We start from the raw sequence: 22,845 nt of genomic DNA on the forward strand, positions 1-22,845 counted from the left end.
GTAAATTCAAAACATCTAAATATGACTATTCATCATGCCATTAGCTCACGTAACTTTTTACTATCATCCAGCCTTCTCTATAACATACCAGGGAACAGTAGACTATAAAGAACCAAACAGTAAATATTTCAGACTTTCTGAGGATAAAACCTCTGTTGCAGGCACTCAGCTGCTGTTGTAGTGCAAAAGCAGCGACAGCCAGTATGTAAACGCGTGTCTATGTTACAATGTAATTCTCCTTACAGAAACAGGCAGCGTGCCAGATTCACGTAAGGCCATAGTTTGCCTAGACTCAGACCTGGCAAATGTCCAGATATAACACGTCCCTCAGGTAAACAAACAAACAAACAAACCTTAGACTAGTTAAAGAAAAGAGAGAGGGCAATGAAAAAGTTGTCTTGCAGGGTATTTTTCTCAGTAAACCCAAGTTGGCTCCTGGTGATCACTGTTTCCCTAACTATTCCCCACAAATTCCTTAAATGATCTACTCTGGAATTTTGCCCTGGGCTGACCTCAGGGTCACTGGTCTACAGTTTTCAGAATCCACTTTCTCCTTTTGACAGTTGTAACTGTATTTAACTTATACCAGACTTTTGGCGCCTCGCCCAGATACTTCACAATTCCCTAGAACTGGCATGGTAATTATATGACAGGTTTTTCTCCCCTTGGTACTAGAAATGCGATTTCCCTTATGCACGCAGTGATATGCTGCAGCTGGCTCTCATTGGCTTGCGAGGGTCAGTCATCTCTTCCCCATGTGATGTTGGCAGCCTGAAATCAGCCATGGTGGGAGTATTTACACCTCAGAAATCCTAACGTGCACAAACCAGGGTTTTATTCCTCCCCCCATCCCTGCACGCAGGGTGCCTGAATCATTGAGGAGAGCTAGACGCTGTCTTACCAGTCTCTTCCCTGACCTTGAGTTTACTTCTCTCTTAACAATATTCCTTCCAGACATTTTTGCCAGAAGATAACTTTTGTTGACATAGAAGAAACAGAAATAATATAGTTGCTTGAGAAAAACTTGAATTTTCTATCACTTATACATTATTGGCTTCACCCAGTAGGTGTGTCCTACTTGCTTTGAATGTAGCTACAAAAAGTTTTTTACGTTGACCTTAACATTTCTGGAAGTCAATTTAAGTCAATCTGACTCCTTACATCCTTGTAGGACAATATCCTTAGAAGACTCCATTACTCTTATAGTCTTTCCTGATTATTTGCCTTTGCAAAATCTTCTACTTATGCTCTTTAAAATTTCAAACTGGTACTTTAACTAGTTCACCATGTCCCCCCATTGTTATGATGTGCGGTTGCCTGCACAGAATCCCATTTCTGGGAACCCCTTCAAGAAGTTTAAGTCTGTCAGCACCAGCTGGTGGGATCTGCTGACCTTCCACTGCTTCCTTCCAGTCCCGAAGCTGGTGATCCCAAAGGCTGAATCAATGGAAGTTTAATCCACTTACTCTATTTCAGTACAAGTGGTTGACCTCTTTTTGGGAACTTGGCATGCCCCCAGTCTAGCATAACCAGTATCCATTGCTGTACACATAGTGTTCTCAGGGGCAACAGCAGGAAAGGTTGCAGGTTATAGGCAGTGGACTGCAAACTAGCTCTATTTCCATCATTTTTCTTCCCCCACCACCAGAGGAAGCACGTGAGAATGCAAATCCATGAGAATAATGTGATTTTAGGTCAGATTTGGAAACTTGTGCCTCATAGACAGAAAAGTCTTTGGTCAATCTTTTAATTAAAGTTCAATTGGTTATAAATATGTAAAATTTGGAGATTTTATATAATCCTCTGAATTTCTGGATTTTCTTAAGAAAAATCCCCCAAACAGAAGATCTGGGCCATATTAGCTCCCTAATGCTGCCTGGCAGCAAAAGGCTGGGGCCAAGTGCTGGCTGCTGGAACCAGCCGTGTGCCACTCCTCCACCCTCCTCACTGTGTGCTGAGACCTTACGGGTGACCCTGGTTAGCTACCTTGTGTGACCTGGCTAGCTTCTCTGGGCATCTATGTCTTGTAGACCCTGTTTGAGAACTACCCATGAACCAACAATAATTGCTTTAAAAATGTATATTGCTTTAGGGAAAGGAGCTACTTCCAACTCACTTCATGAAGAATGGCCACATATCCACGTGTCACGGCCTAAAGGTTGAGAATCACTGTCTTAAGGAAAGTCTGGGCTCAGGTTTTCCTCACGGTTTGCATGGGAGTCTACCTCTGGCTACAGCCTCTCTAAGCAGATGGAATTAGGGCTGGATGAACATCCCCTGATCTATAAATAAAGCTGGTTATGGTTGGGCTCCTGGCTTTCATGTTTGCTAGTTGGTTATTATTTTAAAAAATTTTTAAATTGAAGTACAGTTGATTTACAGTGTTGTGTTGGTTTCTGGTGTACAGTGCGGTGAGTCAGCCATACATATACGAACATTCTTTTTCATCATAGGCTATTACAAGATATTGAATACAGTTCCCTGTGCTATCCAGTAGGGCCTTGTTGTTTATGTGTTCCACATATAGTAGTTGGTTATTATTTTTTAAATAATGTAACTGGTGACCAAAATCAATAAATGAGAGCTTAACATTTTATAAAAAATGAAAACAAGCTACTTAAGTAAATTAAATAAATATGAGCCATTTATGGACCAAAGATGTCAGCATAATACAACATCCACTGAGATGCTCCTGAGAGCTTTTACAAGGAAAAACAAACAAACCTGGCCAAGTCACCCTAAAATGTGTGTGTGTGTGCGTGCGTGCGGGCATATACACAATTAGTGGCTTCCTCTTTAATTTACTTTGAAGTATGAACATGATTCTATTTTATCACTTCTGTATCACGCCCGTGAGTACTAGGAAATCAGATTCTATCACTGTGCACAAGACCTGAGTTCTCACATTCCTTAGTATGCTTTTTATCTTGTTTCCTTATATTTAGAAACTAGAGGGAAGTGGCTTGAGCCCTAGACTTTGCAAGGCACTAAATCTTTTATTTAGAAGGTAGGCAGCTCGTGAAATGAGACATGACACACATCTTTGTCAAGCAAATTGGAATAGATTTTGAAATGGGACCGTCAAACTTAATTAAAGGAGAAGCTCATATTATGACACAATATTTAACCTTCTAGGAAGAAGTGTGTATCCCACAAGGTGAGGAATGTGTGGATCTCCTCACATAAACAGTTTTTATACCCTTCGTAACTTACTTTATCAGTGACAATGGCAAGGAGGCATAACATACTGCACTATAAAGTCACTGTATTGCTTGGGGAAAGTTACACTGGATTTGATCAGAAAAAGATGTGAGTTGTGTGTTGGTGGAAACATTCTTCATCATTCTATAATGGAAGAAAAAGATCATAAAACTTCTCGATGTGCTTCCTAATCCATTAGTGGATAAATGTAATTACACACACACACACACACACACACACACACACACATCAAGAAATAAACTTCACCTTACTTGAAAATCTTTGCCTTATGAAATAAGTCCTATTTCCCTTTTTACCAAGAGCGGGGCTCTGGATGAACCCTTGGCATTTGCTCTAATTATGTTACGATATTATTCACTGTACTTGACGCAAAAACTTAAAATCAGTATTAGTCATACCACACTGAGCTCTTTATTAACCAGAAATACGTGATATCAGTTTTTAAACCATACATGTTCAGATTCCATAGGCAGATGGTAGCTAGTGAAAATTCCCCAAACTGGTGCAAGTTAAATTTAAACACAAGTTGAGGATTCACGCATTTGGGTAAAGGACTTGGATAAATCCAAATTGAATTTGGTGACATCGACAAATATTTGCACCTGCTTTATTGGATGGTTGTTTGATTCTGATGTGGTCTTTTTTTCCCCTCTTCTCTCTTCTTCCAGGTCTTTCCAGGGAAGCTATTACATTAAGCGACCAACAGGAAATGAACTAACAGATCTGGACCTCTAGACCAATTCCTTCATCGCCATACAGGCTGTAGTCACAGAACAGAAAAAGCTCTGAGCCCCACGTACTGTGAATCCTGGCAATGGTCTGTATGCTCGAGACCACGGGAAGAGAATATCCCTTTATCTTCCCATTGCATTTTTAGTCAGGACTAACGCTATTCAAAGGAAATTCCAGAAAGCACTCATCTTCTAGAAAAGGCCACGTGGTTAGGACATTTTGGCCAATAATGAGGCTTGCAGAGTTTTTCAAGGAAATAATCTCATTTTAGCTAATCTTAGTTAAGAATGTTAGAAGATTTTATGAAAAATCCAGATTTCTGGTTCTCTTGAAAAACTGAAGACATGACGATGCAGTAAAGATATCCTCAGACAGAAATAATTTCTGGTAACTTCCCATCAGGCAGGCAATGAGTTCTTCATTAGTCAAGGGACCACCCAACATGCCTGGATTCTGGAAGTTCTTTACTTGGCTCCCTCTGGGCTAGTCTTTCCTGAAGATACACAGTGTCTTTTGGTAAATTAAAGGCTTTTGAGGATTTCTATTTTATCTTGTTGAAAACCTTTTCCTCGATATATTTGAATATAGTTTTTTGCCTCCACATTTTGGGATGTACTGTCCTAGATCATTTTTTGGGTTTAGGATTTCAGTTTGCACTCCAAGATTTACAGATGAAAATCAGTTTCTAATACATTTCTTGGTACATGGGTATCGGCCAGAAATTCAAGGAATTCTGATTTGCTGGTATGAATTCTATGCTGCCTTCTGGCAAATATTTGTGGAAGTGTCTGGGAAGCTCAGATTTTGCAAGGAGGATTCCATTTCCACTTTTGGATGCTTTTACAGGCATTCAAGATGCAGAATAAATATACTTGGTTGGAGTGTTTATACAGTTAATTAGACTTAAGTGTATTCTGGGAGAGATGAAGGAGCCTCTGGATTTTACCTGAAGTTTAACTTAAAAAATCCACATTGGGGGACCCACTGTGCTGCCGATCCAGTAAGAGCCCCTAGTAATATCTATTCTGGAGAAAAGGCTTTGGAGAAAAAAACAGATAAACCTCCAATACGATAGGGAAAGTAACAGGGGTATATAGGGCTATTATCCTCTACCAGGTAAACTAGAACTTAACTAGAAGGAAACATAAGCATCAGCTGAGTAACTCTCAAAAAAAGAAGATGGGCACGGATGTATTTTTTGGGAGGTGAGCGCATTATGTATCATCCAAGTGACCACTATGGAAGCCTAATAATAGGATTTGACATTTCATCTTGCTGGCTGAGGACACTGAACTTGTGGGAATGGATTTCTAGTTTTCAAATTATTAAAGTTGCAAACACTGGTTATGATGGCAGCAGTGACCTTGTGCAAAAAATTCTGGCGGACTACGTGTCCCTGAGCATGTGTTCTCTGAATTTGGCTAGAGCTGATACAGGAGAAATAAAGGGCAAATAAAGAGGACAAGTAGATTTAGAAAGAAGTTATTTACCACTTTAATAGGCCTGTCCAACATTTGGTCACATAGATTGTTCTGGAACCTCAGGGCTTTAACGGTCTTCTCATCTCACCAGAAGAGATCTGAACACTCTTGGAAAAAAAAACAAACCAAATATAGAAAGAGGTGCGTTGATAAGACTTGTTGCTACAGCACTATGTACTTCAATGATGTCAGACTTTGGGTTTAATCAGAGGACATTTCTGCAGTCTAGGACGGCTATGCAAAGCCTTAACACGTTGTATTTACATAGCTGAATACAGGGACCCACATTCTACCATAACTCGGCCAGAGTCTTGACAGCATGGTGGAGCAGTGCCCTCAGGAATCCTCACTTTTCTTATCTGTGGAAAAGCTAGTAGTTCTAAAAATATTTTCCTGGAAGAGGTTAGAAAGGTTATTATATACCAGTTGAATATAAAGTGTGGTTAAGTAAGCCAAGCTTGCATGCTAATACTGCACAGGGTGGAAAGCAATAAAACAGGACGCTGAGCTCCTTGGCCATCCGGTAGAAAGAGAAGGAAGCTCCTGATTCAGAATCGTTATGATGCCTCAGATTCCAGGAGTCCACATGCAGCCGGCCGTCCAGCGTTGAGTGCCACGTTGACCTCTCCAAAGGGCACATATTTTTCCTTGCCGATAGAAAAAGAAAGGACAAGAAAACAAAACCAAACGTCCAAAACTCAAAGAGGTACGCCAGTCTCCTCAAACTGTGGTACTGTTCGTTTTTTGAAGAGAATATATAATATTTCAAAATATTATATATATACATATATTTCAAATGGTACAAAGTAACTATAGATCCAAATTAGAAGACAGTTGATTGTTCTTCATAATCCCAAAAATTTGCATTGAGAAACTCCCCCCCCCTTTTTTTTTCTTAAACCCACTTTCCATGGTGTTGCCCAAAACTCCAGGTCTTCTCATTATAGGATACTTCGTGACACACAGTGAAAGCACTGTGATTATCTGGTAACCAGTCAAAGTGCAAGTAAGAAATCCATTTGGCTTCTAATGTATAAGATGTTTTAAATTCTTAAAATGTATTTTCCGCAGAGGTGGTTTTCCTTTACTACTATAACAAATGCTTCCGTTAGGTTCTTGGATGAATCTGAAACCAAAGAAAGAAAGAAAGAAATTTCAGGGAGAAAAGAAGAAAAAGAAGGGACAAAGAAAAGAGATTAGCAGAAAATGAAGACACCTTGAAATTTTAGGATGTTCCTTCTTTCAAGTGAACTGAAGTGAAAAAATGTTAAAGGCTGGAGCAGTAGTTCTCAAACAGTAGTCAAAGCACATGGACGGGCCACCATATTTTTATCAATTCATTAAATTAATTTTGCAACAAGTTAAGGAGATAGAATCTTGGAGCGATGCCTAACTGGGACTGGGGTCACAGGCATGTGACCTATGAAGCTGCAGACAGCCCTTTGCTGAAATGGGCCCCACATTTGGTTTAATGACCAAATTGAAATTATTAGTAATTTTTGAACAAGAGGCCATGTGTTTTCATTTTGCACTGGATCCTCCCTGCAAATTATGTTGTCATTCCTGTGTCTGTCTGATGAGAATTTCATGAGTAGGAAACTCCATGGCCTTGTCATGCTGGTCTGTTGTAAGATGCAGAGGGGTGACATAAGGTGAACTCATTGCCAAGGTTAGACCACATTTGTTGAGAAACCTGAGAGATCTTTGTAAGGTGAGGAACTGTTCCACTCAGACAATGACAAAGCACAATCAAGGGTGTACTCTTATAACTACTAATGCCATTTAATCCACTCAAATATGGTCCCAAAGATTCTTATATTCAACAAGATGCATGCACAGAGAATCACTGGTTTAGAGTATGAATGATGATTCTAATAGAGTTGAAGATTCTGCTTTGAAGTTCTAGGACAGCAGGCATTTATCTTCATCATCTCTTAATTCTTTATAGCCTTAGAAAAAGAGTGTTCTGAGTCCAGGAGTGAAATCCATTTAAAGCTTTCAGGGTTAGGTAAGAACAGTAATACGAGTCTGCATTTGAAAGTTGGTTGGGCCAGGGGCAGAATGTATGAGAAATCTTCACAAATTTCTATTTATTCTCTCCATATAAATAACAGATCCTTTTGAATCTTGGTTTCCTACATTCCAGTGGTCTTTATCACATTTTGTGCTCATTGTCTTCATTTTAACCGAATGGAAGGAGAAAGTGACATTTTCCAAAGCTAAACAGGAATTGCCTTTCTTTTATTTTGTACCGAACCCCGCACGGTCCCATCCAACCTTAGGTACAGGGCAGAACAGGGGCTCTGCTATGTCCACCACCTCATGCCCAAGACCTTAACTTTAGATAAAAGAGGCTTCATATTATTTATTGGTTAAAGACATGAATGAGCTCGCTTTGCTCCAACTGGGATAGCATAGTTTATTCTTTAAGAAGATAATTTGCTCTTCCTTCCTACAATCCCTAAAGACCCACAGCCCCTCCCTTCAGCCCCAACCTCTCTCTGACTAAAGGCATTTCTTGCAAAACGAATAGACTAGCAATCAGGATCATAAAGGCTCTCAGAACGTTTCAGACCTGGTGGAATTTTGAGTGAAAGAAGCTGTAATATGTCCAAGCTGGTCCTTTACCCTTCAGCAGTATAAAAAACCATCAGGGTGATTTAGAATGGGTGGAGATACGCAAAGTCAGAGTCACTATATAGAAGGATGGGCCCAGGAGGCTGTGGACAAATGATTGTGGTGAGTTGTGTTGGGCTAGTCATTTAAAACACCAAATTTGACAAGACAGCTCTTGTGGTTAGCTGTGTAACCTGAGATCTGTAGCTTGCCCTTTTAGGGGGTGAAACTTGACTCTACATTGTGCACTGTTGATTTCCTCCCCAGTCGGAAAGACATTAATGTATTGCGTTGGAGGAAATCCAGAGTTGCTTGATACTTCCCAGGGTATTAGACCAGATTATGTTCTGGTGTTTTAATCTGCTAATTTTCCTTCCCAAGTGATTTTGGATTTCTCTCCATTTTATTCTCTTCCTCTTCCTGTCCCCAAACAACCAATGTTCACTTTTTACATATAAATTATTACAGTTTGTCAAACAACTTATTTTCTCTGCGGGGTACTTTATCTTTCTAAACTAAGTCATTGATCCTGAATACAAAGATTATAGATATATTCCTGGACATACAGCGTATAGCCTTCTCAATTTCAAACTTATGTTTTTTATATAGAAGTTTAAAGAAAAGAAATACATCAATGGATATCTAAACTATAGGTAAAAACCTCTGGTTAATATTTGGGTTGGTTAGTCTTGCTACAGATTACTAACAATGCAATTTAATAAAACAATAGAAGCAATGATCAAGCAGAATGGGGTTAAAATTTAGCCAAGAAACTTCACCCAAATGCACCAAACTTCTCCCCAGAAAGTATGTTACCAGCTTTACTGTACCACGGGCTGGATTTTTAGAAAACCTCTCAAGCATGGCCATTTTCTCTGTAGGGTGGCATTCAGGAAGCTTCCTCTTTCCCTATCACTTATTCTTTCGAATCTCCTGAAAGGGAAGCTTTCACTTAATTCTGTGTATCTTTTCTCCTTCCTTCTGAGTTGCATTTTCACCCAAATCCATTTTCCCCAAGCTTTTCTTCAGAATGTGGCCTGTTACCCTGGCTAGTCCACATTCTTGGGTGTCTGGTTATTTAAATGAAACACTGAATTCCTACTCTTCCTCATCCTAAAAAATTAGCATCATAAAAATATAAGTTAGACCACCCTTTGAACCGTCTTTTGTTTATCCACAGTTCAAAGACTGCTGAGAATTTTGGCTCAGGATGATTGATTGGGAAGTAACCCACATAATAGGAAGGTTTTGGGGTGAAAAAAAACTATACAGGGAGAAAGAATGATGTCTCAGGAATCTTTCTTGCAAATTTCTTTACACTGGAGCTACTTAAAAAAAAATAACAGTGTGAAGGAAACTCCCAGTTGCCATTAGCAATCTGGGTATGTTTCTTCGAGTTTTTGTTTTAATTTTTTCCTGAGAGCACTCTCTTTCAATCAGGCTTATACATAAGAACAAAAGAAGTGATTTTCTTTATTTTTCCTTTCACTTTAATAAGAACTTGAATGCTTTACCCTGAAGATTCTTAGATAAAGAACAATGAAAACATATGATGCATAATTAAAGCACATCTGTGAATTACATTGTTTCAAAAGCTAAATTGCTAGAGTCAACATTTGAAGTGTGTAGGCATATTTATACTCTGATGGGGAAACATACACAGGGCATACTCGAAAAACTCACATAAAACCCATTTTCAGGGCATATGATCTAAGGACTGGTGTTCGCTGTTTGTATAGAATGGAGCTCTTGTACGTATCATCTGGACTTAATTGGTGCCTTTTAAAAGTGCTTATTTCATTGTGAATTTCTTTGTAAGGAAGTGGGGAGAAACTGTAGGTCAGTAGTAGCGTTTGGGTTTTCTCAAGGTTTAAAACGATACAGCTTTTTCTAATGTCATCTTTTTCTGTCTCTAAAGACAGACTCGAGAATTCTTAGTTGACCTGTGTGCCACTCACAGGGCAGTAGAGTAGACTCTTATTTCCATGCCTGAAATGAATGCACACATCAGAGCAGGCGCATCCTCTGCTTTTAAACTGACTGCAAGGACAATTTATTTCTCTCGCACACTCAACTGTCTGGACTGCATTCGGCCCACCCAAGGCCATACTGAACCCAGTGTGTACCAGGCTCTTATACCCTGATCAGATTTTGTACCTCCACCTCTGTGATGCTGGAGAATGTCCGTGATGTATTTACAACATGTCTGATGGTTTCAAAATATACTTTACAAAGTGACGTAAGTCACCAAAAAGTAGCGTTAACAATTTCTGTGTTCTGTGTGCTTATTTTCAATCTGCCCAAGAGTTTCCTTGTTGGTATTCTTGGGAGTTTCACATGTTTAAATTCTGAAATATTTTGACTTACATTATTGTTCTTTACTGAGTTTCAAGTCTAGAGGCACCATTGGAGTGGAGCTTACCATCCATAAATGGTGATCAGTTATCATTTAGAATAGGGATTGGACATTTGGCAGAGAATATGTCAGCAGTGCATTTATAACAATCGTGACTGGATTCCACTCACACTGGCCAAAATTCAGAGTAGCTTAAAACTAATTTGTGAGGGTAACTTCAAATTATTTGGCAAAATCATCTTCAGACAAAAATGTAACCAAAGGGAAACCTGAAATCCATACTCCACCAGCTAATTAAGGTGATTCCTGGGGGTAAGCGGCACAAACGGGGCTCATTTTTGCATACTCTCTTCTGTAGGTGTCTCACTGACATGACGTATGATCAACCAGTGCATATAACGTGCACATTAACAAGCGAGGACAGTTTAGGCATCACTCCTGCTGCAACCCAGGGAGGTAGAGCTGCTCGCTGGCTAACCTGGTCAATACCAGCAACGGAATTTGACACACACAGTCTCCACTTATTTTATATATGGAAAAATGACTTATAAGATATCATATTTTTTGTATCCCAAAGATGCAAGAACTGATTTTTTTTTTTTTTTTTTTTGGAAAAGACAGTGCAGCGAAGACTCATGATACAGGGGCTGGAATCAGAGATCCCCTTTTAAATCTGAGTTTCCCCCTTTAGAAGACTACCTACTGGGATCTGTAACTGGTGGAGCTTTCTTTAAAATATGCCCAATACCTTAAAATACATACACACATAACAGGGCTGACATTCATGTCGTATAAACACATATCACCTTACGGGTTGTTAAAATACTGACAAATGTTTGTACTAGTGAGTCAGTAGTTACTGTTTTACGTGCCCTCAGCAACCCCTCTCCACACCCTCATTAGAATTCCCGGGCTCTCTTATGGTCCAGGATTTGTCGGGTCAATGGCTGGCCTAGCTGGGCCTCTACAACCTGCTCCAGCATCATGACACCGATTTTAATGAGCTGGGTAGCCCTCACCATACAGGTTGGTCTGTGTTTTGAAGCCAACTCCTGACTTAACCAGAGAAAGCAAGGAATGATTATTCACATCAGAAAACCTTTTCACTTCCCTAAAAGGGCATCAAAGAATTCCTTTAAAGGACCTTTAGAAAATGGCTGTACTTAAATGCAGAGCTTTTCAGCAAACCATCTGAATGAATTAAGCAAGACCCTTATTTTATTATCTGTTCTGAGCACCATAAATGTCAGATGAATTATCCAAATAACTACCTTCACTGCTCCTCTCCCCTTGGGCTCTGGCAACCCAGCTTTATTTAACAGCAACACTAAACTGCAACAGGATGAAGAAGTCAAGTTCAATGTCTAACTTCTCTTTGATGGATGGACATTGATCTGAATGGTTCAGAATAATTTCTGTTGGGGGGAAAGGCTTCTTGCTCTCCTGCTTAAAGCTTCTCTGGGTGCTGTTCGTTCAACACAAAGGCAAACAGTGCAGTTGGCAACATGCAAGAGATATTTGGAAAAAAAAAAAAAAAGAGAGAACTTACTCTCGTGGTCTTAATTTTATTGCCTGTGGCGCACATCCATCCGGAGTTGTCAGGAAGCGTCTTGCATTCTTCTCCTTCTAGACAAGGCTCCATCTCACACCACCATTTCCCAATCACGATGGAGGCTGCGCAAAGACAGGAAACAGGTATAGCTGCAACTCATCCAAACAACCTGGGCACGAGGCTGTGTCCCTCTACAGATGTTAATGCTCTTTGAAACATGTTAGGTCCTTTTTAGCCTTTCCTGATTGGCTGAGAATGTTCTATTAAGAAGAGCAAGATTTTAACTTAAAGGTCTTACAATGCAAATATAATTATGCTGTCCGGTTTCATCAAGCCACATTTCACCCAAAATCTCCTTGTGTGATGAAAACATATGGAACGGGGACACATTTTTTGGAAGAACTTTTGTATTAGGTTTGCAGATCAAGGACCTTGTACTTTTTTTTTTCCCAGTGAAAGGGACAAAAGTGCTAAATGTTCCTCAGAATGACTGACTGAGCTATTCTTTTCAGAAAGGCCAGTTTCTCTACCCAGCATTAGGGTTTCTCTCCCAGCCTAGGGCCTTTGAGAATTTCAAAGGTCTACCAAAAGAAAAAAAAAATGACTGAAAGTACAAAAAAAAAAAAAAAAAAAAAACAACAAAAAACACCCTGTGAAATAAAAACCAAGTGTCATAATGAATGAAACTACTTGTTTACAGTCCAAAATATATTTGATATGAGCTGTGGTTTCCTTCTAATATGTTTGATGTGCTGAGGGGGACTTTCAAAACATGAGCCTCTGAAGAACACAGCCCTGCTTTTCAGGGTGATACCAAGGATGACTGTCTTAGGAAGCTGGCAATGAATTCAGGGAATGTATGTACCACACCTTTTTTTTTTGATAATGAGATTTTATAAAAGTAGGGACTAAATTCACTCAGTACAAATTAAGCAGCTCCACATCTTCTTTAACGCCTTGAATGAAAATTATTTCTGCACAAGCACAGGTCATTTCTCAAGCTCCTCAAGGCATCAGATTTTTACAAATCCACCTGGGCTCTTTCTTGCAAAATCCTCAAATTATCTGCGATTGTTTCTTTCATGACCCTTTCCAATTGGCTGTCTTTACACGGGGCTGGAACTCTGATTCTTTCCACTATCCTCTCCCAACCCCTCCCACCTCAAAGATGAGTCTCCACCATGACGTTTAAGTCTTACAACCTCAAAGAACCTCAGTGACATCTCTTAATGTCACAGAGAATTAATAATAAAATGAGATAGAATCATTGCTACGGTGAAGCAGAGGCACATAATAATTTTCTTTGTCTGGTGTTCACTAGAGGGGTTAGATTGCTACCTTAAAAGCAGCATGGTTTAAGCATCCAGACATCTATCTGCATTCAGGCTTCCTCCTGCTACATTTTTCTTATTTCAGTCTTCCCCTCCTTTTGAACCCAGTCTTCCCCAAGCTTTCCTTCAAAGAATGATTACTCCACAGGATTTCATATGCAAAATCATGTCTACTCTATTATACGGTCAATTTAAGGATTTTTTCCCAAGGGTAACTTTGCCTGTATTTGATGGACACCTTCTATGTGGTCCAGACCAAATCACATAAAATGCAGCTCCATTGGAGAGGGCAAGCAGAGGAAGTAAAATCTCATGAATAGTTCTATCCATATGCAAGACAGCATGATATTTTGGTAAAACGCAGGCTAAAAAGAGAAAATACAAGTCCTCCACAGGGTCTAAAATGATTATGAAAGTTTTGATTGTTTTTCTTTTTAATAGCAGGGCTCTGCGTCAGGGCATGGAGTCAAGGAAGATTCTAATCATGGGTAAAAGAGGCCTTATTTACGTGAATTAATAGGTGACAATATTGAATAGGAAAGTACATATTTTGGCAACAAGAAAAACATATGCAGTGTGGAAAGGCTACAAAAACAAATGGCAAAGCTTCCAGTAGCGTCAGATACAAGTCTGACTGAGGGTGTTTATCAAAGACCTCCATTCTGAGGCTCCCTAGTGGCTAGAGCTCTGTCACAGAGAGGCCAGTCATATTGGCCACACTTGTCCCCTTAAAGGCCACCTAACATTTCACTATTGCTGCCCTGAATCTAGACCATCAAGAAGGGAAACCCTCTGATCTGAGCTCTGAGGGGAAGGTGCCTTTCCCCACAGTCTTCGATTTAGCTTTTGTCACAGAGGCACACAAATAATGAACCACTGCTGCTAAGGTCAGCCGTCAGCAGCTTTGCCTCTTTCTAAAGGATCCCATTCCATTTTCTATGCTGCTCTCTGCCCTCTCACAGCTGACCTACTTGGATCCAAGCTAACAAAGCGGTTTCTCCTCTTTCTCTCAAGCATTCATATCTCTTACATGAAAATGTAGACAGTGGGGAAGAGAATGCAACTCAAAACCTGCGTAACGCCTTTAATTCAAGTTTATAAAGCCCCACTAACTCAGAGGGCAAGAGAAGAGGCTTTCTAAGAATAAAAATGTCCCAGGCCTGCCTCTGGTCTCAAAATGCACATTCCAGTTCCTCTGCTAAATGGACTTTAACGATTTGGCACTAGCGTCTGGCTTAACAGAATCCAGTTCATTCTTCCAGTGTTGCTTTTCTAAAGGCGTTATTGGACCTGTTTTTTTTTCTGATTGGTGTATTACATGGTGATTTTAATACATATTATTTTATGTCCTATGTCAAACTGTAGTCTCTCATCCAAACTTTTTAATAAACTCCTATTTCCCTAATAACTTAAAAAATTTCACAGAGAAAGGATTTTCAATTTGCCTCTTCTTCTATTAAATTGGAAGCTACTGAAAAATCTTCTGATATTTGAACAAGGAGTGATCAATTGGATTTAACAGAATGAGCTAATATTTATTCTGTTTAGTTGTTTTTAATAGTTTTTTTCTTAGAGATGTAATTATAATAAGAAAAATGTAAATATAAATAATTTTAAAATATCTTGAATTACAATGGTCAGTTCAATAATAAAAATGATAACTGACATTTCTGAATGCTTCTTATGTGTTCCTGTGTCTGGTACTTTTAAATGTATGATCTTAATCTTCAAAGCAACTCTATAAAGTGGGTATTAATATGAACCCATTTTCAGATGAAAAAACTAAAGCCCAGAAAGGTGAAGTAACTTTCCCAAGCTTACACAGGTAGAAAGTGCAGAAATTAACACACGAGTCCAGGCTTGCTTAACAACAAAATCCATGTTTTTCATCACGATGGCGCTAATTCATTCTAGCTTTGTGTTCGAACCTCATAGGTCTCTTAAAGAAAAACATTTATTGACTGCCGAGTGAATGAATGAGTTCTCTCTGCTCTGTCATTATTGAAAATAAATTTCACATCAGCACAAACACTTGTGGAAAACCAAAACATTTATTTTCTTGTAAGATTAACTTAAAAAAAATAATCTGGGGAAGGGATGGTTGATCAGACTTGTTTCTTCCTAGTCTGAGCTACACAGTGCTGGAGTTCATTAGCTGTAGCATTTTGACAGAAATTCCTGCTAGACAACACTTTCTGAATCCATGAGAAACTTATGAGGTAGACAGATAACTGCTCTAAAGACTTTTCTCTCTTAGAAGAACTGAGTTAGTTGAATACCAGCTGCAAAACCCAACTCTTTCTTATCTGTGGTGATTATGAAAGAGGGTCTTAAAAGTCCCTTTTAACCCCGAGGTCCTGGGGTTCTCTCTATGAATGTGCCATGTTCAGGAAAATATCTGATCTTCAACTTTTTCAAGAATCTTCATTTTTCCTTGAGAGGTTCTTAAAATCACTAAAGCCACTTTAATCATGTGTCTTGATTTCGCCCTCATCCCAGGTCGTATTGCTGTCCAGCAGAACAGAATAGGGACTGTAAAAGGAGAGTTGATCCATCTTTCAGTGGTAAATCCTAGATCAAGCAGAAATCCCTTTCTTTTGGGTGTTGTTATTGCTCACTTTGAGGAATTTTCCCATGGAAATAGAATAAGATATAATAGGCAATGAGTTTAATAAATATGGAAATAAACATATTGTCTAAGAACTGCAGTCCCTTTTCCATTGTAGTAGAGAACATTTGAGTTGCAGTTCAGCAAATGTTTACTTGGTACTTTGCACAGTCAAATCACTACCTGGTTTACTGAGAGAGATAAAATAATGAACATGATATAATCCCCGTCCTCAGAGCTTATAACTTAGCACAGGGTTTCTCAACATGGCACTGTCGGCATTTTGGCATGAATTACAGTAAGGAGATATTAACGAACGCAGTGCTCCTCTAGTAGTAAATATGTTACGTGCTAGAAAAGCAGACGCACACTGGGGAGAAGGAAAAGAGAAACCCTTAATAAGATTGTAGAAATTCCTGAAAGCAAGGAGCTTAGGCTTTAAAAAGTACATATTTTTAATTAATTTTTTTAAAGGAAAGGCGAGTCATTGAAGATTTGAGATTCTGTGAGCAAAGGGTGGACATGACGACAGATTTAGTTGGAAAAGATGAATCCAGCAGTGAAATGCAAGATGCAAGAAAGAAGAAGCAAGCACCTGAAATGCCAGGTAAGCACCACTGCACTTAAACAGAGAAGGGGTAGGTCTTCATTTGCAGCTGCCTGCTCTAGACCGGGGAAGAAGGGCAGAGCTTAAAGAGATGCTAGGATAATCAAGGAAACAAACATTACTGCCAGTATCCCCATCACACTAACTGTAACCCTAACCACACTGGACTGTAATTACCAGCTTACCGGCTCACATCCCTGCCTACTGACTAGGCAGTGAATGCCTTGAGGGCACGGATCATACCACATTCATCTCTGAATGGCAGAGTAGCTCAAGACAGGTTTACCATTTATAAATGAATGAATAAAAAAAGAAAGGAAAAGAGAAAGAAGAAAAAGAGTACCTATATCGAAGGATTGTGAGGATCACGTGAGAAAGTCCACCCAAGCACTTAGCAGAGTGTCTGGAATTCAGCAAATGTTTGATAAATATTAGCTATTATTATTATTAGCAGCAGCATTTTTATTCCTCTAAAGAATAAAATTATTTCTAAAGAGAAGAGATAATTCTTCACAAAGTTAGTGAGGACACCATTGTTCTTCGATAGATACTATGCCAAACTCTCAGCTTGCTTCTGTGACTTATCAGAGTTTGAACATAAATTAAACGGTTGAACATATGATTGCACTCATGTTCCCAGAAGCAGATTATAAGTACATCAATCAAGACAAATTTCCAGGCTCATTTCTGTACAACCTGTCATGCAATTTAAAGCAATGGCTGGGACTCCGCTAGAGGGGCGGGACAGCTCTCCAGCCTCCCTTTTTGCACAGGTTGTTGAAACAGCTGTTACGATGCTCTTCTTCAAAAGACTTGCAGCGACTCCCTGTGTATTATTGTCTTTGTCAAAGCAAACAAAATTAAAGGCATTGAATAACATTGCCTGTAGACATTCTAAGCTTCCTGTTTTCCTGTCACGATCACATTTAAGGATAGGATCCAGTTTGGAAGCATGAGGGAGTGATTCAGACTGTAAGCTCATGGGTATGTGATAGGGTGATCTGGATTTGAATCTTAACTCCACCGCTTACTGGCAGGATGACTTCAGAAAGTTCTTTGCTTCAAGTCTCAGGTTCCTGAGTCATAAAATGGAGCTAATAAAAATCATGACTGGTTATTGTGAATTTTAGATGAAATAAGGTACTTAGCATAACACCTAATAAACTTTATACTCAACACATGGCATTTATGACTATTATTTATCCATGTGTCCTCCATCCAGCTACAAACGCATCCATGCAATTATCTTCATATGCCTTATTTTTAATAGATGCATATAGTTCTGGGATGCATTTTTTTTTTTTTTACTGATTAGACTATTTCTTCATGGGATCTGCAATATATTTCAGAGACGCATGGAGTTAATCGCTGATGATGGGATTGATTAGCATTGCTTCTTGTATACAAATTCTATTCTAGCACTTTTCAAACTGAGGCAATTTTATCTTGGTGAGGGTGGAGGTGAGGATGTGGGTTGTGAAATGGGCAGTACTTAAAACCACAAGATAAGTGTGGGGCAGTTTCCTTGAGTGATTGCTTTCCTTGAAGGTATTTGAAGACAAAGGTTATCTTCTATTTATTCAAAAGCTGTTCATTCAATACTGTGCTGGACATGAAACAGGGACAGTTCCTACCCTAAAGTGGTGTACAGTCTCTTGTCAGCGATAAACAGTATGTGTAATGGTGGGATAATATATATTGACAAATTGTGATACGTAAAAAATATGAGGTGCTTTAAAGTCAACAAAGTCCTCACTGAGGAGGTAATTTACCCACTAAAGAATCAATCAAACTGTTTCCATATTAAAGCAAATAAGTATATTTAGTAAAGGGGTAAAGGGCTAACTTTTGCCAACTTAAGGAAGCACTAGTTCCTGCCAAAAACACTCTTCCTCTTTGTGGGCTGGACCCCGGGGCTGGGGCCCCTGGCTTATTTTGTACTTTTAATACGTGATAACTCTATTCATGAATCCGCTTAGAATTCAAATATTAGATGTTGGTCTTGCTTTCACTAAATTGATGGTTTTATTTTAGAAATAAATTCAGCTTTTTTTTTTTTTTTGCATTTGTGGTTAAGAAGGAACACAAAGAATCAGTTATTAGATAAATTTCCTACTGAACATCCCTTATATTCTCAAATTTAACAGTCTGTATTTAAAGAGTGACCCTGAAGTTACAGTAGACAATAAGTATAATTTTGTTGAGATAAACCATTTTGATGTTCGTATTTTTACCAATCAGAGTAAACTTTACATTTTCCCTCCCTAGTTTTAAAGGAATATACATTCTTTTCCAAAATTCAAAGCCAACAGATCATTAGCAAATCTAATGAAAATATATGTAACTGCATTAGGCAGAGGTGAATGGCTACATTTGGCTATGTTTTCCCCTGACTTTCTCTCTGACTATTCCTGACACAGTATCCAGGATGATCTTTAAAGACGCAAATAATTTCATATAAAACGCTCAAGGGTTTCCACCATACAGAATAAATTCAAGATTCCTGACAATGGCCTTCAAAGATCCACGTCACCTCAAATCTCCTCCTACCTCTCCAGCCACGTTTTCCATCATCCCCGCTCTCACTTGCCATTTGGTGCCAATCTTTCTGTCCCTCTAGCTCTTCTGCAAACCCATAAATCTCTTTCAGGATTTCGCTAAACCCTCTGACTGGGTCGTGTTCTCCCAGAATTGACATTCACCAGGCCGCAGTTCAATTGGGCATTCTCAGAACGGCCTTGCTTGACAACTTACCCAAATTCACACCCACGTGACCTTGCCACTCTCTCCTCACATTCTGCTTAGGATTTCTCCTAGCACATACTACAACCCAAATTCACAGAATCGGTTTTGTCTGCTGGGTATTTTTTTTTTCCTTCCCAGTTGATGGTAAGTTCCATGAAGGTTTGGAATTTGTATTTCCAAATGGCTAGAACAGTGCTGGCACACAGCAGGCGATCAGTATCTATCAACTTAAAGTGGTTGAATACACATATATACTAACACGTACATAATATAAATAATTCTTGAAAAAAGTCAGATCATATCACACACACTGTCTTGTACCCTTCTTCTCTCTTTAAAACCTAAACACTGAATCATAAACATGCCCCCATGCTTATTAATAAAGAAAATGAACCATTATTTTAATGTCTGCCTCATATCCCATAGGAGGGTTGCGTCTTAATTGGTTTAACCAATCCCCTACTGTTGGAAATTTAAGTTGTCTCTCTCTCTCTCTTTTTTTTTTTTTTTTGTTGGATGGTTGGTTGCTATTAGAAAGGATGCTTAATGAACAACTTTGTATATATAGATATATATATCTTTGCAAATATAGTTATTTCCCCAGAATGAATTCCAAGGAGTGGAATTTCTGAGTCAACGGGGTAAAAACGTTTACTACTTGTGATGTGTGTATTATAAAATTGTCCCTGAGAAAATTTGTAATAACTGATATTTCCCACCAGAGGTACCCATTTCTCTGCACAGCTTCATCAACACTGGTTACAGTTCTTAATGATTTTAGTGAGACATGAATTTTGCTCATCTTTTAGGGGTGCACTGATATTTCTCGGAGGTCCCTAACGAATAGGCTGTACCCACTGCATACGCATCGCTCAGGTAAAGCTAACTCAGAGTGGGGAATCTTGCTATTTCAGAACAAGCAATGCATTTATGTTCATCCTCCTGGGATTGCGTATCCCTGTGATTGCACGTTTGTTTGATCCACTTACATTCATGGCAACAAAATCGGGAGAGGGGTAACCTTGATGTGGGTGTAGAGAAGAACTCCAAAGTGGTTCTGCACTTTAAGCCATAGGGAAAATCAGATTTGAAAATGATATTTACAAGCAGCTTTGAAGCCACACGTACATCTGTATACCTTCTGGGTGCTGGGTCTCTGTGTTCTTACTTTAGAAGTGCATCCTTGAAGGAAAATACTTGGATACAGGCATTTTCTCCGATTTGAAAAGGTACTTTATAAGATGATGATTAGATTCTACAATAAAGTTCCCCCTAGAATCGCCACAGATTTACCATATTCAAATAATGTTAGTGAAGTGTCCTTTTTTTTTTTTCTTTTCACATGTAAGGTAATCACTTCTATAGTTACTGATATATTAAAGTATCAGTTTTGGTTGATTCCATTTTGCAACCAATCCTGAAAATTAAATTCTCCCCAGAAAATTCCTGGCATTAAGTTCTGCTGCAAAACCAGCGCTCGCAATCTTGGCAGTAAAGGGGAAGTTGTGCACTGATTGCAAGGTCTTTCATTTTAATCTCACGCCCACTAGAGAAGATTGATATAAATAAAATTTAAATAGAAAACACATTTCAGATGCCAGCAGTGAAAAAGACTTTGTCAGCCTAATGAAAAGGTATCAATTTTCTCTATTTTATTCAATAAATTGTGAGTCATTTTCTAAGTGGATTAGATTAAAGGAAAATTCAGACTCCCAGAGAGATGCTCTTGGCTCTGGCGGAGATTTTAGACAAGGGAGAAAGAACAGGGCACACGAAACCTCTTAGGTCTCTTCAAATCTATAAAAATGGATAGCAAATAGGAGTGAAGTGTCTCTAACTCTGAAGCCACCTATTGCCAAATCCTGGGGAACTGAATGGGAAACATTATTCCTCTTATTCTCTTAGGATTATTCTCTTATTCTCATAGGTGGTTGATGGCATTACAGCTGAGAACACGGAAATGTTGGGACGAGTGAGGTCTAGATGGAGAGCATGTGGCACTCAGTGCTTTATGTGCTGGTCTTACAGATGCTTGATAAAACAAGACCACAGCACGCTACAATGCACTGTGCTCACACAGTCTTTGGGGAAGACTTTGATGCCTTCTGATTTATTATAATTAAGTTAAATTCAGAAAATATAACCTGACTTTCATGTGGGGATGAAATGTATAAACACTGATCACGGAACACTCTTGGATCTAATTTTATTTGTGTGTATGTGTTTGAAATGGCAAAATAATGTGACAGTTGGTTATTTTTTGTAATGTGCTAAGAACTGCCCAATATCTTTCTGGTCTATGCTTCCACTCACCAATCCTATGAGAAACAGAAAATAATAATCACCTGCTTTCTTTACTTTCTCCTACACAACGCCATAAAACTAGCATGCTTATTTTGACGGAATTGCTGGGGTCATTTGGAAGAGTTCAGTTCTGCTTACTAGAAAATATTTATAGGCTATCTGCTCTGTGCTTAGCACCACTCAATACAGGCAGTCTGAGCTACAAAAAGCATGTCAGAGCTTTCACATGAGTTTTAAAGTAGGTGAGCATGTGAGAGATGATATAAGGTCCTTCTTTTTAAATAATTTCTCTAATATCACACAGCTGCACTTAAACAGCCAGAATGAGCCTTTAGAAACTGCCAACATACAAGGGAAATTTCACAATATCGGCACTTTGCAACTAACCTTCATGTCCATGATAGGATCAGGAAAGCCGGAAAATCAAAGAAAGCCAGGAGTATAAACATAGCAATGATTTCGACGCACCCTGTTGCAAAAAGTTCAGAATCATCATTCTACTGCCTCAAGCCACATATCCCCTACACTTCTTGCTAAATTGAAAAACTGTAAGTTTAGCTAAATTGGGGGCAGGATGTAATGCATTGCCAAAGTTCTACAGCAAAATCTAGAAACTAGAACAGTTTTTTTTTTTTTTTTCCCAATCCGAGGGCTAAGATTCTCTGAGGGAGGTGGCGAGGGTTGTGGTTTAAGGTAGTTTGAAAGGCTTTCTTTAAGAGCAATAGTGATGTAGTAATTCTGATTCATTTTTATTTTTTGTATTTACCGCCTCTATATGTCAGGTGATTCTAAATTTTCTGATTGTAAAAATGGCCACACATTCATCCTCTCTCTCTACGTCCACCCCTTGGTAACGTCACTTTACCTCTCCTCCCATCAGGAAGTGGAGTCTATGTCCCCAGTCCTCCTGTCTGGGTTTGGGCGTGTGCTTTGTTTGGCTAATGAGAAGTCAGCAAACATTACGCAAGAAGAGGTTTGAAAGTACTTTTGCTAGGGGCTTGTTGCACTTTGGAGCCCTGGACTGACCATGATGACAGGTCACGTGGAGCAGAGAGGAGATGTCCTATCTGAGGCCCTCCTGGACTCATGGGGCTGCCAACCATCAGACACGCAGCGAGGCCATCCTAGACTCCAGCTCTACCACGTCACTGCTTGCCTGATCCTCAAGGCTCTGACTTCTTGTCTTGAATATTTATATGACAGCCACAACTTCAATGACTTATCATGAAGGAAAGTTCAGGAAAATTGCTTCAATGCTGACATTTATGTCATTAAACCGATGTCAGTAACC

At 39.1% G+C, this 22,845-nt stretch overlaps 1 protein-coding gene across 8 annotated transcripts in view; it reads right to left on the reverse strand.

Moving 5' to 3' along the window:
- Nucleotides 1-3,622: 3,622 nt before the first annotated feature.
- The window catches only part of TAFA1 (TAFA chemokine like family member 1), a 684,145-nt gene continuing 664,922 nt past the window's right edge, over nt 3,623-22,845 (reverse strand). For 6 of the 8 annotated variants that reach the window (XM_045514428.2, XM_045514427.2, XM_045514426.2 and 3 more), the window contains 2 exons: nt 11,957-12,081; nt 3,623-6,082 (listed from right to left, as the gene is read on the reverse strand). In XM_045514428.2, coding sequence (XP_045370384.1) covers nt 5,993-6,082; nt 11,957-12,081 — 215 coding nt within the window. In that variant the 3' untranslated portion in view covers nt 3,623-5,992. Of the gene's footprint in view, nt 6,562-11,956; nt 12,082-22,845 lie in introns of all 8 variants that reach the window. The other 2 variants (XM_074344504.1, XM_045514429.2) reach the window with 1 other exon arrangement.

This window comes from Camelus bactrianus, chromosome 17 (genome assembly GCF_048773025.1).
Source record: "Camelus bactrianus isolate YW-2024 breed Bactrian camel chromosome 17, ASM4877302v1, whole genome shotgun sequence".
In the NCBI taxonomy this organism is placed as follows: domain Eukaryota; kingdom Metazoa; phylum Chordata; class Mammalia; order Artiodactyla; family Camelidae; genus Camelus; species Camelus bactrianus.